Source organism: Dromiciops gliroides, chromosome 4 (assembly GCF_019393635.1).
Source record: "Dromiciops gliroides isolate mDroGli1 chromosome 4, mDroGli1.pri, whole genome shotgun sequence".
Classification (NCBI taxonomy): Eukaryota; Metazoa; Chordata; class Mammalia; order Microbiotheria; family Microbiotheriidae; genus Dromiciops; species Dromiciops gliroides.
In genome coordinates this window covers 255,505,839-255,523,640 of record NC_057864.1, presented here as the reverse complement: position 1 = coordinate 255,523,640, position 17,802 = coordinate 255,505,839, and the positions used below count along the sequence as shown (strand labels likewise).

General features: G+C 46.2%; 1 protein-coding gene and 1 pseudogene across 1 annotated transcript; one reads left to right on the top strand and one right to left on the bottom strand.

Moving 5' to 3' along the window:
- Positions 1-2,729: 2,729 nt before the first annotated feature.
- Positions 2,730-3,179, top strand: LOC122755924 (annotated as a pseudogene).
- Positions 3,180-5,836: 2,657 nt separating this feature from the next.
- Positions 5,837-17,655, bottom strand: LOC122756341 (gastricsin-like). The gene is made up of 9 exons (XM_044005589.1): positions 17,566-17,655; positions 14,959-15,109; positions 14,030-14,147; positions 12,957-13,075; positions 12,223-12,422; positions 8,688-8,810; positions 7,991-8,138; positions 7,307-7,405; positions 5,837-6,055 (listed from the first exon to the last, which is right to left on the bottom strand). The coding sequence occupies exons 1-9, from the start codon at positions 17,628-17,630 to the stop codon at positions 5,900-5,902; spliced, it is 1,179 nt and encodes a 392-aa protein (XP_043861524.1). The 5' UTR covers positions 17,631-17,655; the 3' UTR covers positions 5,837-5,899.
- Between the last annotated feature and the right edge of the window lie 147 nt (positions 17,656-17,802).

Genomic DNA, 17,802 nt, shown 5'->3' with positions numbered 1-17,802 from the left:
TCCTGCCTCTTGGGGTTGCTCTCAATACTTCTTCCCTTCCTGCTTCCATTTCTGTCTCTCCTGATGGATTCTGGGTCTTCATTGTGTGACCTGGGAATCTATAAATAAAAATCACTCTAACCCTTCATTCATTTGTCCATTCACTGAACATAAAAAGAGCCTTTACTGCATGGGAGACCAAGTATTAGCTGTTGGAGGTGGTACCTTCAAGGGTTAGATATGGCATGATCCCAACTGTTACTGAGCTTACAGTCTTGTAGAGAGAGAAATACCAACACTGGTAACCACATGACTCCTCAGGCAGTCTGGTGGAACCTATGGAGGAGCCCTTTTGAGAATACTGTTTTAAATGCATACAATAATATCCTTAGTATTATGAGGGAAATCAATTATATTGGAGTATAGTCACCCAATTCAAAAAAGGCCTGAGACTCCAGACTAAGAGCTCATGATGTGAGGCAGCTAGGTGGTGCAGTGGATAGAGCACCAGCCCTGGAGTCAGGAGTACTGGAGTTCAAATCCAGCCTCAGACACTTAACACTTACTAGCTGTGTGACCCTGGGCAAGTCACTTAACCCCAATTGCCTCACTAAAAAAAAAAAGAACCCCTGATGAAAAAGGCCTGAATGTTATGACATTCAAGGTAAACAAGGTATCATCACTGACCTTTGTGACTGGACTAGAGCAATGTGAGATTTGAAACTCAAGGCTCTAGTTGTAGTCCCAAACATCTAGATAACAAGTGGTCCAAACTTTAATTGTATAGTTTAAACTGCTTGTTGTTGTTTGTCCTTTTTTGAAGAGCAGCAATGACACCACAGGTGTTGTCTTGACTTGTGCATGAATTGGATTTAAGTGAGGCAGAGTTACACAAAAACTTTAGCCTCAATCTCTCTTCCAGCATGTGTGGCAGAACAAAAGTCAAGATGCCTGGCAATGGGCTGGGATGTGTCAGATGACCTTGGCATTCTTGATATCTGACCAAGCTCTAAGCTCTCCACAGAGATGGCCATTGGATCAAATTGTTCTCATTCACTCATTCTGCAGTGGGGAAGTCTTCACATGCTTGGGCTAAACATCCCCCTAATTCACCAACAGGGTTGAGGATTGTCAGTTTCCCTCAACTGTCTGCCAAGGTGGTTTACTGGAGTGTGGCTGCTGCTCATGCCACAGCTACTTGGAGGCACAAGTGGGAGCTGGGTGACAGGTGGACACCAAAGGTGGATGAGCAGCCCTGAAAAGGGCTCAGCGAGCCTTCACTCCAGAGGTGCTCGTCCTCCTGGAACACCCCCCCACACACACACACCACTTTCAAAACTATGTTTAAACTGCTACATTCACTCTGCAGCCAATAGGCTTTCGTTTCCTTCAGCATCCCAAAGATTAAATGTGTGCTCTGCTCAGGTACAGAATAGAGGGAATATTCTACATTATTGCTCTCACAGGACAGCTCCCTATAAAAATAAATCTCTGACTCAGCTTCATTCTCCCATAAGCCCTCACTTTCATCACAGTTGTCTGAGCAGTCAGACCATCCTGGTGGTGCTGGATCCATGACAGCCTCTGAAAGTGCTGCTATCAGAGAGCAAGCATGGCAACCAACTCTGAATTGGGGTTTCCAATATGTTTTCTGGCAGCCAAAGGAAGGGCTTCTCAAAGGTGTGGTCATTGTTGCATGAAAGGCCATAGTTGTAGAGGCTGTCTTCCAATGAAAGGCAATGCATTTGGTCTTTTCTGTCTTGAATAGTTCTTTTGTTGCCACATAACGTAACAGGGATGTTTCCATATACTCATACGAGTCTCTATGTCATTGAGGTCCATTGTTGTAAGTGACTCTCAGCAGGACAGTAAGCATTGGAATGGCACACTGTGCATGGGTGGAACGACCATCTCTCAGACTACCAGGCTTCTATTGGCAAGATGTATCCCATATCATATATTTATCATGACCTCTGATCCCTTGGAACACAAGAATCTGGGCCTTGACACTCAAAGTGACTACATACTTTTTCCCAAATTCACCAATCAAATGATTCATGAAGACACTAGGGAGTTTCTTCCATTGGTTTTGGTGTCTGGGGCTACCTCCTGATGATTAATTGATTAAGGATCAGGAATGTTGACTCTTCTCTGGAAGAATTGTCCCCTATGTTGTCTATAAGAGCAAATGATGGGATGGCCCATCCTTTGTGTTTTATCTCAAATTCATGGCTTTGTTCTTAGCCCTGTGTTCTATGCTTTTCTTAGCACAGCTCAGAGACTTGTTATCCGTAGATTTCACTTTGCAGCCTTGGGGTTACCTCCTGAATAATCTTGAGATAAAAAATTCCTGAGTTTGAAGTTCAGGCACTGGCTTAGCAGAGGGAGATTTCTCCAACAGCATGTGGTTTAGAGAAGGAAGAAAATTGGCTTGCATTTGGAGGATCAAATCCATACCACGTTGGAGCAGGATATAATGACCTCCATGATATTGCCTGGAGTTGCTTAACTTTCACAATCCAAGGTAAATGGGAAGGATTTATTCAGTAGTTCCACAAAGGAGTATTACCTACAGTTTAAATCGAATGTGAGAGCCTGCAGCGGGGATGGGGGATGCGGCAGGACCTGTGCCCCCTGCTGTGCTTGGAGCCTCGTTCCCAGCGCTGCACGACCCATGCTCCTCTCTCCTCCTCTTCCTCCTTCCTCTTCTCTTCTTCCTCTTCTGGTGCCCAGAGCGTCAGTGCCCCGCCATGGCTGACCAGCTGACTGAGGAGCAGATTGCAGAGTTCAAGGAGGCCTTTTCCCTCTTTGATAAGGATGGAGATGGGACCATCACCACCAAGGAGTTGGGTACAGTAATGCGGTCCTTGGGTCAGAACCGCACTGAGGCTGAGCTCCAAGATATGATCAATGAGGTGGATACAGATGGAAATAGGACCTTTGACTTCCCTGAATTCCTGACCATGTTGGCAAGGAAAATGAAGGACACAGACAGCAAGAGAGAGACCCGAGAGGCGCTCCGCGTCTTTGACTGATTGATTGGAACAGCTATATCAGTGCTGGGGACCTTCATCATGTGATGACCAACCTCTGGGAGATGCTGATGGATGAGGAGGTGGACAAGATGATCCACTAGGCAGACATAGATGGTGATTGTCAAATTAACTGAAGTGTTTGTACAGACGGTGACAGCGAAGTGAAGGCCCCTGGGGCAGCTGGTGATGCCCATTCTCCTTTGATCTCTCTCTCCCTCCAACACTCATACTTGCGTAACCTGGTTCTAAGCCAACCCTGACTGAGGACTGAGTATCCTACATAAAGCAACATGAGATTTGTCCCAAAATAAATAAATAAATAAAATGAATGAATGAATAAATAAATCTGATGAGAATAATCAAATTCATGTATGTTTATATTTCCATATTTATTCATAAGGTCCTGAATATGCCTTGTATATAATGTAATTTCTGTGTTGTGGAGAATAAAGGTGCTAGGAAACCCATATTGTACACTTAGTAAATGGGCTAGAGTTGGGGAACCTGTTTCCCACCTTGAGGGAGACCATATACACAACCATACTTAACTTGTGCCTGGCATATAGTAAGGGCTTAATAAATGCTTATTGACTTGATTTTGTTTTAGAAATCCCATTGTTCAGGCAAGTAAAGATGGAGACCCTTCTGGAAGAACAATAAATATAAACACTCAAGGAGAGCCAAGAGTTCAGTACAAACTTGTATTAGTCGGTGATGGAGATACTGAAAAAAGAAACAACATCTGTAAAACATCATTTGATTGGTGAATTTGGGAAGAAGTATGTAGTCACTTTGAGTGTCAAGGCCCAGATTCTTGTGTTCCAAGGGATCAGAGGTCATGCCAAATGTATGATATGGGATACAGCTTGCCAATAGAAGCCTTGGAGTCTAAGAGATGGTCATTCCACCAATGCACAGTGTGCCATTCCAATGCTTACTGTCCTGCTGAGAGTCACTTACAACAATGGACCTCAATGGCATTGAGATTTGTATGAGTATATGGAAACAACCCTGTTATGCTTTGTGGCAACAAAAGAGCTATTCAAGACAGAAAAGACCAAATGCATTGCCTTTCATTGGAAGACAACTTCTGGGCAAGTCACGTAACCCCAATTGCCTCACCAAAAAAAAAAGGAAGAAAGAAAGGAAGACAGCCTCTACAACTATGGCCTTTCATGCAACAATGACCACACCTTTGAGAAGCCCTTCCTTTGGCTGCCAGAAAACATATTGGAAACCCCAATTCAGAGTTGGTTGCCATGCTTGCTCTCTGATAGCAGCACTTTCAGAGGCTGTCATGGATCCAGCACCACCAGGATGGTCTGACTGCTCAGACAACTGTGATGAAAGTGAGGGCTTATGGGAGAATGAAGCTGAGTCAGAGATTTATTTTTATAGGGAGCTGTCCTGTGAGAGCAATAATGTAGAATATTCCCTCTATTCTGTACCTGAGCAGAGCACACATTTAATCTTTGGGATGCTGAAGGAAACGAAAGCCTATTGGCTGCAGAGTGAATGTAGCAGTTTAAACATAGTTTTGAAAGTGGTGTGTGTGTGGGGGGGGTGTTCCAGGAGGACGAGCACCTCTGGAGTGAAGGCTCGCTGAGCCCTTTTCAGGGCTGCTCATCCACCTTTGGTGTCCACCTGTCACCCAGCTCCCACTTGTGCCTCCAAGTAGCTGTGGCATGAGCAGCAGCCACACTCCAGTAAACCACCTTGGCAGACAGTTGAGGGAAACTGACAATCCTCAACCCTGTTGGTGAATTAGGGGGATGTTTAGCCCAAGCATGTGAAGACTTCCCCACTGCAGAATGAGTGAATGAGAACAATTTGATCCAATGGCCATCTCTGTGGAGAGCTTAGAGCTTGGTCAGATATCAAGGATGCCAAGGTCATCTGACACATCCCAGCCCATTGCCAGGCATCTTGACTTTTGTTCTGCCACGCATGCTGGAAGAGAGATTGAGGCTAAAGTTTTTGTGTAACTCTGCCTCACTTAAATCCAATTCATGCACAAGTCAAGACAACACCTGTGGTGTCATTGCTGCTCTTCAAAAAAGGACAAACAACAACAAGCAGTTTAAACTATACAATTAAAGTTTGGACCACTTGTTATCTAGATGTTTGGGACTACAACTAGAGCCTTGAGTTTCAAATCTCACATTGGTCTAGTCCAGTCACAAAGGTCAGTGATGATACCTTGTTTACCTTGAATGTCATAACATTCAGGCCTTTTTCATCAGGGGTTCTTTTTTTTTTTTTTTTTTTAGTGAGGCAATTGGGGTTAAGTGACTTGCCCAGGGTCACACAGCTAGTAAGTGTTAAGTGTCTGAGGCTGGATTTGAACTCAAGTACTCCTGACTCCAGGGCTGGTGCTCTATCTACTGCACCACCTAGCTGCCTCACATCATGAGTTCTTAATCTGGAGTCTCAGGCCTTTTTTGAATTGGGTGACTATATTCCAATATAACTGATTTCCCTCATAATACTATGGATATTATTGTATGCATTTAAAACAGTATTCTCAAAAGGGTTCCTCCATAGGTTCCACCAGACTGCCTGAGGAGTCATGTGGTTACCAGTGTTGGTATTTCTCTCTCTACAAGACTGTAAGCTCAGTAACAGTTGGGATCATGCCATATCTAACCCTTGAAGGTACCACCTCCAACAGCTAATACTTGGTCTCCCATGCAGTAAAGGCTCTTTTTAGGTTCAGTGAATGGACAAATGAATGAAGGGTTAGAGTGATTTTTATTTATAGATTCCCAGGTCACACAATGAAGACCCAGAATCCATCAGGAGAGACAGAAATGGAAGCAGGAAGGGAAGAAGAGTTGAGAGCAACCCCAAGAGGCAGGAAGATGGAAATAGTCTGGAAGAGGAGCTTAGGCTAGGTTGGCAAAGCCCACCCTGTTGTTGCCAAGGTCGTAGACAGAGTAGTAGTTCCTGAGGAAAACATCCCCAAGGATCCAGAGAGGCTGGCCATTCTGGGAGGGCAGGTAAGTGGGCATGATCCCCACCTCACAGTAATTGCTGTTGCCCTGGAGGTGAGGAGAAGAGAAGGAGATGAGTGCATCAACCCATGGTGATGCACTTCCTCTTGGAAGCTGTCCTTGAGTGCTGGAGGTGGGACTCATGGAGCAGAAGATATTTGCCTTAGGCTTCACTTTCTTTCTACAGGCAGGAAAAGTTCTAAATCTGCTCTAGAAAACCTCCTCTGTCTACCCCATCTCACAAGTACCTGTTCCTTGTCTGGACTAATACAGACACTAAGGAGCTGGGGAGGTGGGGGCAGGGAGTGACCACTCACTGCTTGGTATCATTGTTCTCTTTGTTTAACCTCTTTTTCACTTATATTGGAGAATCAAAAAAAAACCCAGATGAGGTTTTCTATTTCTTCCCTCACTCCTCCCCCTGCATCCCCCACAGGGATACACACTGTGCCTAGCACCATGCTGAGCACATTATTTAATGCTTGCTATTGACTGACTGATTAGCATATCACCAGACCCACGTGGAACTTCTCAGCACAATGCCTGGCAGGTAGTAAATACTTAACAACTGCTCTACCTATCCATCCATCTATCTTTCTACCTACCTGCCTACCTATCTACTTACCAACCTATCTACCTTTTCTCTGTCCCCCTGCAATTGTTCAAGAGAATTTTCAAAATGCTGTAGAGGAGTCAAATTAGGGAAGCTGCCCTACAGGAGCAACACAGTAATGTAGAGGGCTAAATATTGACTCCTAACCATCTCTCTCTCTCTGCTCTTGGCCCCAAGTCTATGACCTGGACAGTGGAACAGGTTGCCCCCTGAGACAGTGAGCTCCCCATCCCTGACAGTATTGGACTTGAAAGTCAATGCTGATGACTACCTCATGGAGATGTTGTAGAAGAGTTTCCAGTTTTGTGTGGGAGTTGGGTCAGATTATTACTGATAGCCCTTCTAAAACTGAGATTCTCTGATTTTATCACATGAAATAATCCTCAAAGTACTATGCAATAGGGGTGTATATGTTTCCCCAAGTCTGCTAACCCTGTGCTCTTTTTGGATTCTCATCACAAGAAACTGGGAAGTCTGGGAGCACCATATCTGAGGATATCATCTTGTCTCTCCTCTAAACTACAACTTGATTTTTGACACACATACACACACACACACACACACACACACACACACACATGCCAAGATGGAGAATAAGTAGTTCCTACCTCCTTTACCCTCCCTGTTCACAGGGACCACCCCTGATAAGGCAAGAATGTCTAAGATGGGGTGTGAAGGGGACTCACCGGCAGCACATAGGCAGAGGGAGGAAGAGGGAAGTTCACACCATTGATGTTGAAGGAGATGGTGGGCAAGCTCTGGATGTTGCTGCAACTGACCAAGTACTGGAGGAGAGAGGCACAGGAGGAAACATGTGTATATGGGGGATAGGGGTACTTAGGATCTCCACTGTGTCATGAGTCCACACAGCTTCTGGAGTGTTTTGAGGATAAAGATTTCCTGGCCCAGTTTCTACCTCCCATGATCCATCCTCTCCATACCAGTCTTGCCCAAGAGCATTGATCAAACCATCCCCCAACTAAGGGACTCCTAACTCTGAACATAAACCTCATAACCTGAGCTAGAGGTCAGAGCTATAGGGCTCCTTAGGGGAGCCAACAACGATGATGGCAGCATGTATACACATAGCACCTTAAGGCTGACAGAGTACTTTCCTCACAGTCATCCAGTGAAATACAGAGTCCAAGTATAATTATCCCCATTTGGTAGATGAGGAGACTGAGGCTTAGAGAGGTTAAGTATGTTGTTCCACATTCACATTATTGGTAAAGTGGGAAATGAACCTAGGCCTTCTGACTTCTGGAGTGGAAAGCCCAGTGTTTTCCCCTACACTCATTAATTCTAGCATTCCAACCTTCCCCTCCCCCAATCCCCTGCTCCAGGAAGCTGGGGAAACAGGGATCTCTTACATCTCCATTTTCATCCTCCTCAGCTCCAATGTACTGCATCAGCTCAGAGAAGATCTGCTGGGGGGCAGTGAGGAGGGAAGTGCCAGTGTCCACAATAGCCTGGCAACCTTCAGAGCACCAGCCAGTGGACTGGCCTCCAATGGAGAACCTGTAAGAAGACAACCCCTGATGTGGGACAGGTCTTGGTCATGTGCCTTCCCTCCCCTTGCCTGCATTCCAGGATCTCTCTCCCTCAACAGCCCCTCTTTGCCCTTTGCTGAGAAAACTCCACCCCTCTCATCATAGAGAAACCCTGGGAGAGGAATTCCCACCTGGGTCATCTTGGGGGTCCCCAAGCCTACTACTGCTGGGCTTCCCCCTCCACCTGGAGGCAGGATTTGGGACACAGGAAGCTTTCTGACTTCAATCCCCTTCCCAGATTAGGGACATGGGTCCCATACCTCCCTTCTCCTCATTCAACTTCCTTATTTAAGGGCCCATCATAGACTTTGTCCCTCTAGGGCTGATCACATCCTCTGTTGGTAAAATATATTTTATATGAAGACTCCAGATGTCAGCCCATGAGAGTCATGGCTTTTCTCCCTAGACTTCAGGTCTCTCCCCTCTAAGCCCCCATTCTTCCAGACTGAAAGAATAATCTTCATGACTGTATCCATTCTGAGCCCCTGTCCCCCACTCCCCACCACACCACACATACCCATTAATGGCAATCTGCCAGTAAGCTTCCTCAGTGACAGGGGACCAGTAGATGTCTCCAGTGTATATGCTGCTGTCCACTCCCCCAAAAACAAGTTCACCACCATTGTCAGAATTCTCATTCCTGAGGACACAGGGGAAATGGCAGCTTTGGGGAGGAGGCAGGGGAAGCAGAGGAGAAATGCTCCTTCTCTTCCCCTACTTCCTTCCACATCTCTTCTTACTGGGCCCACAGGCCATGAGTCTTCATCAGCAGCCCCTCCCCCACTGCTCTATTTCCCAAAGGATGGGAGAACAAGACATCCAAGGTCCCCCCAGCAACCAGGGTCAAGTGTTCAGTGAGCTTTGTAGCTGACCCCAGTGAGCTCATTCCAGGGCAGCAGGAAGATCAATCTCCTAGTCCTCTGATCTTTTGGAGCAGCAGCATGGCAGAGTGGATAGAGAGTTGGTCTCCCAAAGCTAGGAGGACTTGAATTCTAGTCCCATCTCTGACAACAATGGTTGTGTGGCACTCAGGATGGCACTTATCCTCGCATTGTTCTGGAGTTTAGCTTCTTAATCTGTGGCTCTCAATCCCATAAGGGGCCGGGAAAAATATGGCAACAGAAGAAGGTTATGTATGCCTATTTTATATACCTACACACCTGGGATAGTGTAAAAATTTCTTGGGCAAAAAGAGGTTCATGAATGGAAAAAGTTTAAGTAGCCCTCTGCTTGACAATTCCCTAAGGGTCTACATTTCACCAGAGCACCTAGGTGGTGCTGTAGTGGAGAGACTCATCTTCCTGAGTTTAAATCCAGCCTCAGACACTCACTAGCTTCATGAATCTAGACAAGTCACTTAACTCTGCCTCAGTTTCCTCATCTTTAAAATTAGCTAGATATCTATTCCCATATGAAAAAAATGCTCTAAATCTCTAATGATTAGAGAGATGCAAATTAAAACAACTCTGAGGTACCACCTGACACCTATCAGATTGGCTAAAATGACAGAAAAGGAAGATAATAAATGTTGGAGAGGCTGTGGGAAAATTGGAACACTAATGCATTGTTGGTGGAGCTGTGAGCTGATCCAACCATTCTGGAGAGCAATTTGGAATTATGCCCAAAGGGCGATAAAGCTGTGCATACCCTTTGACCCAGCAATCCCACTTTTAGGTCTTTTGCCCAAAGAAATCATGGAAGGGGGAAAGGGACCCACATGTACAAAAATATTTATAGCTGCTCTTTACGTGGTAGCAAGGAATTGGAAGTTGAGGGGGTGCCCATCAATTGGGGAATGGCTGGACAAGTTGTGGTACATGAATACAATGGAATACTATTGTGCTGTAAGAAATGATGAGCAGGAAGAGTTCAGAGAAACCTGGAGGGTCTTACGTGAGCTGATGATGAGTGAGATGAGCAGAACCAGAAGAACATTGTACACAGTATCATCAACATTGAGTGTTGACCTACTGTGATGGACTATATTCTTCTCACCAATGCAATGGTACAGAAGAGTTCCAGGGAACTCATGATAGAAGAGGATCTCCAAATCCAAGAAAAAAAAAGAAAGAAAGAACTGTGGACTATAGATGCTGATTGAACCATATTATTTCTTTTGTTTTGGGTGCTGTTGTTTTTTTTTTTTCTCTATTTTGAGGTTTCGCATCACTGCTCTGATTCTTTCTCTTGTAACAGGATTAATGCAGAAATAGGATTAATGTTATTATGTGTATATATATATGTGTGTGTATATATATATATCTATATGTATACGTATAGAGATATATAGATATAACCTATACCAGATTACCTGCTGTCTAGGGGAGGGGGGGAGGGAGGGGTGGGAGGGAGAAAAATCTGAAATTGTAAAGCATGTATAAACAAAAGTTGAGAACTATCTTTACATGTAATGGAAAAAATAAAATATCTCATTAAAATTAGCTAGAGAAGGAAATGGCAAATCACTCCAGTATCTTTGCCAAGAAAACTCCAAATGGGATCACAGAGAATCAGACAACTAAAGAAGGACAAAAATAAGTTCCTACCTGAGAATTTCCTATACCGATGAAATCACAGCTCCCTTCTCTTTCCCTACCCAGTTCCTTCTTTTTTTTTTTTTTTTTAGTGAGGCAATTGGGGTTAAGTGACTTGCCCAGGATCACACAGCTAGTAAGTGTTAAGTGTCTGAAGCCGGATTTGAACTCAGGCACTCCTGACTCCAGGGCCAGTGCTCTATCCACTGCACCACCTAGCTGCCCCAGTTCCTTCATTTGTAAAGGTGGGGGGGGGGGGTTGCATTAGACAAGCTCTAAGATCCCTTTCAGTACTAAGCAGATGATAAGGACAATGCTCTCTAAGTCTCTCCTGGCTCTCTATTCCTCAAAGTGTGTGAACATAGACTGGGCAAAGGGGAAGAATTGTGATTGCAAACCTCTGCCTCGTCTTGCAGAGCTTCCACAATCTGCCCCCAAACTCCCTATCCAACTCCTACCCCACTGTTCCTCAATGGGCACCAAACTTCCATCCAGGTCAGTCTCCTCACTGGCCCCCTCACCTGCTCTAAGTTCATCCAAGCTCTCGCTTTATCACCCCCCACCCCCCACTACATCAGCTCGTCTCCTGTAGGCCCCTTGAGGGCAGAGCCCACCTCTTAGCCATGCCTACATCCCTGCCCTCCCTGACCCAGCACCATTCCCATCCCACCTTCCTGCAGGTGTTCATTAAATACAAATGAATTCATCAATTTTCCTATTGGGAGGAGAGAGGAAAGGAACGAGTCATGTAGCAGGAGTTCTGAACTATTTGTAAGTGTGTCACAGACCCTTTCAAGGCCTGGTGAAGTCTGTGACCCCTTTCACCGAATCGCATTTTTAAATGCATAAGATAAAACACATATGTATGTATGTATGTATGCATGCATGTAAGTAGTAGTAGTAGTAGTAGTAGGCCTCCGCCAGTCTCGAAGGAGCATGGATCAGAGCCTTGAAGAGCCACAGGCCACAGTGTGGCTGTGTTTTCTGTTGTATCTACCCCATGAGGAGTAGCTGGAGTGTCCTCTCCAGGGCGCTGGCCTGGGCGGATCAAAATGGAAAACAAGCTGTTGCCCATGCAGCAGGTTTTCCCAATACAGTTTGGCACCAGTGCCCCAGCAGGAGTTTCCAGAGGGATGTGAAGTCCAACATCCAACTGCCTGAGGGACTCTCACTCCTGATTTTTCCTCTGGATTAAATCCTGAAGCCTTGCCCATATATGGGTATAGCTGCAAGGCAGCAGAGGTTTAAAATCAGGGTTTTCCTTCCCCTAGGCCAGTTGCCGATCAAGGCTGACAAGCCCCACCCGCCGGAAGCTACTGGTCTTAAGGCTCCAGTGACTAGCCTTCCCCTCTTCTCCTGTTAGTGAAAACAGTTCCGACATGTAGGTATACATGTGCATTTATAAAGCCCTGATTAAGAAGCTCTGCAAGAGAGAATCTAACCCCCTGGGGCCAGGAGAAGGGATAAGGTCAGGAGGGGGCTGAGGGCTCAGAGGAAGAAGCAAGCTGAGTCACTTACCCGCTAAGGTAGAAGGCAAAGACTGGGGCACTGAGCAGGTTCTCTTGCAGGAAGCCCTGCATCACAGTGGTGGCCCCACCAGAGCTGATGGCAGGATAGGCCAGGCCCAGGATCCCATCAAACTGGGCATACACAAAGTTGGTGCCAGGCTCAGTCTCACTCAGGCCAAACTCCTGGTTGGTGATGGAGATGCCCTGGATCTGTGGGGGTGACAGAGAAGGCCACCAGGGAAGGCTGACTCAGAAGAAGGTTGTGGGGAGAACTTGTCCCCCCAGGCCTACAGATGAGCTTAGTCTCCACACCTTAGTGAGGCAAGGGAGGAGAGGCTCAGGACCCACCCAGACAACTCTGTCCTGATGGAGCTGCTGTGGTGGGGAGCAGTTAGAGAGGGAAGGGGACCTAGAGCCACTTGGGGCCTTCTCTGCCAGAGGGCAGCATGACACATAGCTCTGACCAGCCTTCCCTCATGCCTCATGCTCCTTAAGGCTCCTAAAGCAAGACTAAGCTCACTGCAGAAGCAAGAGGAGCAAACTCCAGGCAGGCAGAGCTCCCTCTCAGCTGTGGCCAGTCTCTCAACAAACTTGAGGGGAATCTGAGAGCTCAGCTGGCTTCCCCTGGCTTCTACATGTCCTGGCTCTTACACTCCTACATGCCCCATCCTTGGAGAAGGGCCCCCACCACTGGGTGTCCATTCACGCACTCCCCTCTACCCACTTGCCCCCATAACCACTCACGGTCACAGTGTCATAGCCAAAGACTCCAGTAAGGCTCCCTGTTCCATACTGAAGAGAGAAGGTCTGTCCATTGCTGGAGTAGGTGGAAGACTCGCTGGGGTTGAACAGGGGGTGATTGGCTGCTCAGACAAAAAGAGGATGTCAGTAGATGGCAAGCACTTCTGTTCCCACTTCCCATTTCCTACTTCTCTGCATGGTAGTGCTATAGGAAGAGCATTCTTGGTATCAGAAGAGCTGGGTTCAAGCCTCATCTCTGCTATTCACTAGCCATATGACTCTGGGAAGGTCACATAACCTTTTAAAGCCTCAATTTCCTTATCTGTAAAATGGGAATATGAATAACTGTACTTCCTGTCTTATGTGGTAGCTATAATAAAAGCAGGATTGGAACTCAGGCTTTTCAACATCTACACAGAATCCAAGGGCACTGACCAGAGTCAGACCATGTCTATGGTATGTCCTGTCTATGTAGGGCAACCTGCTGGTGGTCCCATAGTTAGAATGGACCAGAAGTAGGATTTGACCTCAGGCTTTTCAAGAGCTACACGGAAACCTTGGGAACTTGGACAAAGGACTGATCCAGAATCATCTCCACCTGTGGAAGGTGGGGGAGGGAGAATAAGTTTCCACATGTTTACCTCCTCTATCCAGTCCCAGCTACCATCATGCCTCCATTCTCTCTGAACTGGCTTTTCTCCAGCTTCCTATTTCTGCCCAGTATCCAGCTCTACAGTGACCCAAACCCAAGGGCACTGACCAGAGCCAGAGAATGTCAGTGTAGGAAAATTGCAGAAGCAGAACCAAGTCTTCTGCTTCCCTTGCATTTCTCCCCATAGGTCCACTCAGTAGGGGCATCAAAAACTGTGTAGGTTGGAGTGGAATAGAATGAGGTCCAATTGATTCTTCTCAGCTCTGTTTTGGTTAGGCCATGTGACCCTGGAAAGGTTGCTGGTCTATTCTGACCCTCAAGTTCACCCAACAGTCCCTCCTTTGCCTCCTCTGAAGTAGGTGTCATATCTTCTGCAGTTGAAGACTTTTCCCTTCCCTTTCCCCCCACCACCTGGGGTACTCACTGCAGGCCTGGCTCTGGCAATAGGTGGAGGCCACCCACAGGTTGGAGGAGCCAGTGTCAAAGAGGACCAGGAAGTTCTGGGGTGGGGTCCCGATGCTGATCTCCCCATAGTAAGACATCTAGGGAGGAAGCTTGGGTCACCAGACTGCACAGACCTGCCCTCTGCCTGGCACAATAAATGCCAGGTGACCTGTGCACTCAGATCATCCCCTGCCCACCTAAGGTGCAGCAGCACCTAGCCAGGCTAGGCTGGAGGCACAATGGCCTCCTATCTTCTAAACCTGCCTCCTTCATCAGTCCCCAGCCACAGTCACAGGAACAGAGGAATGGAAGGGACTTCAGAGGTCATCCTGTCCTGAAAACTGCTTACTGTCAAGTATCTGACAAGTGGTCACCCAGCTGTGGCTTGAAGAACTCAAGTCAAGGGGAAACTGGTTGACTCAGGAGTCACTTTGAGATAGTTGTAATCATGAGTTGAATTTTTCAACCCAAGTCTTTACATGTATCTCCATTTACACTTTATGTTTATCCCTATTCAGTTTCATCATATTAGATTTGGCTGAGTTCTCTGGGCTGCAAGATCTCTTTGGCTCCTGATACTGTCATTCAACCTTTTCCTTACTAATTTCTACCAATATTTGTGCCAACTCCCAATGCAATACCATTGCAAGGCCCATCTTGAGTCTCAGCATGGTCACCCCCATTAAAATGGAAGGTGCCTCCAGGAAAGGACTTTGTCAAAACTCTGTCAACCTGAAAGTTTCCTGAGGGTAGAGAGAAGGTCCCCTTTTTTTCCCTGATAGGCAGGACCCTCCCCCCAGGAGATGCTCATCACATCTGACTACCACACTCTGACCTGGGACCCCAAGGGCCCCAGGGGAGCAGAGAGTCAGGCAGCAGTCTGAAGTGAGACAGAAGGTGCTCACTCACATCCATATAATTGTCCAGAGGTTCATAGCCAACAGCAAACTGGTTGAAGTACTTGGTGGCAGGGTCCCGTTTGTGGTTCCTCAGGTAGTCATGCAGCACACCTTTCTCCTTCATCACATGCTTCATGGACTTGAACCTCTTCAGAGGGACCCTGGGAGGGAGTAGCAGGAGGTGCTCTCTGTGAACCATCCCAGAACTCAATTGCTCCCAGACTCAACTAACCCCACTCACAATCCAGCAGCAAAGGCCCACTGACCAGGATCGACAAGAGCTCAGATTTTGAGGAGGGATAACTCCCTCCTACCCTTAGCTGTGGCTGGCAACCTGGTCTTTTTCAGATCCATCTTTTCAACAATGAGATCTTCCCCTGCTCAGCTCTGCTACCAGTTTTTACACAAGACCTTCCAAGATGTCCTCCAGCTGGTAGTATTCTCTTACCCTACTCTGAAGTCCTTTTATATTTACTTTGTATGTTGTTTTTCGGTTATTTCAGTTCAACTCTTCTTGACCCCATTTGGGGTTTTCTTGGCAAAGATACTGGGGTGGTTTGGCATTTCCTTAGACAGCTCATTTTACATATGAGGAAACTGAGACAACCGGGGTAAATGATTTGCCATGGGTCACCCAGCTAGTAAGTGTCTGATGCCAGATTTGAACTCAGGAAGATGAGTCTTCCTGACTTAAGGCCTGGAACTCTATATCCACTGCAGTACTACCTAGCTGCCTCTTACTTTGTATACATTTTCTTTTTACTGATCGTTTCTACTTTTTTCTGTGCAGGTGTTCTCTTCTCTACCCTTCCCCCCACCTCACTCCTATCCCTCAGGCAGCAATATGATATAGGTCAAAGAGGTTGGGAATTGAAAGCTGTAAGACTCGAGTTCCAATCTGCTTCGGACACTAACTGCTTGACCTTTAGTAAATCTCTTGACCTCTTTCTGCCTCAGTTTCCTCAATTGCAAAATGGAATAAGGATGTAACCACCATCCCAAAGCCCATAGGTAGAAGATGAATGGACAGGGTCGAGTTAGCAAGTGAGGAGGAAGATCTAGTTTTTACCAGTCCCTTTTGGGACTCTCCAAGCAGGTGAGCCCTTTGAGGTCCCATTTGGGATCCTTTAGGGTCAGCCTCATTTGGGATTCTTGGAGCACTAGACATCTTTAGCACCAGTCTTCAATAACTGAATTGCTTTAGGCACTTCGGGCTTCCATCCATAAGAGAGAAGATGGAAGGGGCCAATCCCATTTCAGATTACTGAAGCAAAAGACTCTATGCATACTTTTTCTGATTTCTGTTTTGCTATGATATGAATAAATGACTTTTCTTTGCTATTCTCTACCAGTGTTCATTGTGGAACTGGTATTACATGAGAAAGGGGTGGAATCTTAGATATAGAGCAGGAGGTCCATTTTCTCCTCAAAGTGATAAGAATTTGAGGAACCCAATGATATGCCCTAGACTAAAATTTTTTATTTTTATTTTTTGCAGGGCAATGTGGATTAAGTGACTTGCCCAGGGTCACATAGCTAGTAAGTGTCAAGTGTCTGAGGCTGGATTTGAACTCAGGTCCTCCTGACTCCAGGGCCAGTGCTCTATCCACTGTACCACCCAACTGCCCCCTAAAATTTTTTTAAAGGAACAAATAACTATAATCCTAGTCCAGAGAGTGGCCTCCAGCCCCAACCTCCTGCTTTTCCTCATGGCAGGAATGAACATCTCTCTTGGAGCAGGGTGGGAGGAAAAGACAGTAGAGATACTTATTTAATGATTATAGAATGAATCACCTTTCTTGGTCCTCCTCCCTCTTCCCTAAGCTGCTATGATGGTAGGCTTGAAGTTGTTAGGGACTGGGGAGGTTGTCTAATTCAATTGTCTCATTTTGCACATCAGGAAACTAAAACCCAGAGACATTTAGAGGCTTGTTTAGTCACCTAGCTTATAAATGACAGATACAGGATCTTAATCCAGGTGCTCTGACTGCAAAGTCAAGTCTTTTGTACCTTTGCCAAAATGTCTCTTGAGTTTCATCTAACTCATTTTCTATCTAAGGGAACAGACAGATGGCTCAGTGGATAGAGAAGAAGAACATGGAGAGTCAGGAAGACCTGAATTCAAATCCTATGCTTACTAGCTATGTAACTCTTAGTAAGTCATTTCACTTTTCTGTGCCTCAGTTTTCCTACTCTGTAAAATGGGAATAATGATAACACTTCCCAGGGTTCTTGTAAAGATCAAATGAGTTAATATATGTAAAAGGGAAACAGGGGAGGGGAAGGATAGGAACAAGCATTTATGTGTTGCATAGTATTTGTCAGGCACTGTGGTAAGCACTCTACAAATATTGTAAGCATTTTGTGAACCTCCAGGCACTATGCAGATGCTAGCCATTATTAGTAGTATAAGGAAATAGGCCCAAGGATCTTAGCTGACTTGCCCATTATACTGCAGGTAATAAGCAGCAGAGCCAGGATCCCAAGTCAGTTATTCTGACTCCCCATCCAGGGCTCTTCCCACTACACTGTGCTTCCTTCTCCCTTCTCTCTCCTGTGCCCTGTTCCCTGCCATCAGTTTCCCCCAGTCACCACCTCCCCCAGCCCCAGGACTTACTTGATTATCTTGTCTGCCTCTGAAAAGTGGAGGCAGACAAGAGCAATAATTAGCCACTTCATCATGATTGATTTCTTCTTCAGGCAGCTCCTAGAGTTACCACCTCCTGTGGTCCCCTCTGAGCTGAAGAGAACCACTGGGGACTCTCCTATATATACATCCAGAGTGGGGCATCCCCCCTCCTCCCTGCTTCCCACTGCCAGCCTCAGCAAACAGAATAATCAGTTGGCAGAAATG

Excerpts from the sequence above, each read along its gene's own strand:
- LOC122756341 (XM_044005589.1), bottom strand. The coding sequence starts at position 17,630 with ATGATGAAGTGGCTAATTATTGCTCTTGTCTGCCTCCACTTTTCAGAG. Across the intron at positions 15,110-17,565 it reads GAGGCAGACAAGATAATCAA|GGTCCCTCTGAAGAGGTTCA; the intron begins GTAAGTCCTGGG and ends ACTCCCTCCCAG. Across the intron at positions 14,148-14,958 it reads CTCTGGACAATTATATGGAT|ATGTCTTACTATGGGGAGAT; the intron begins GTGAGTGAGCAC and ends CTTCCTCCCTAG.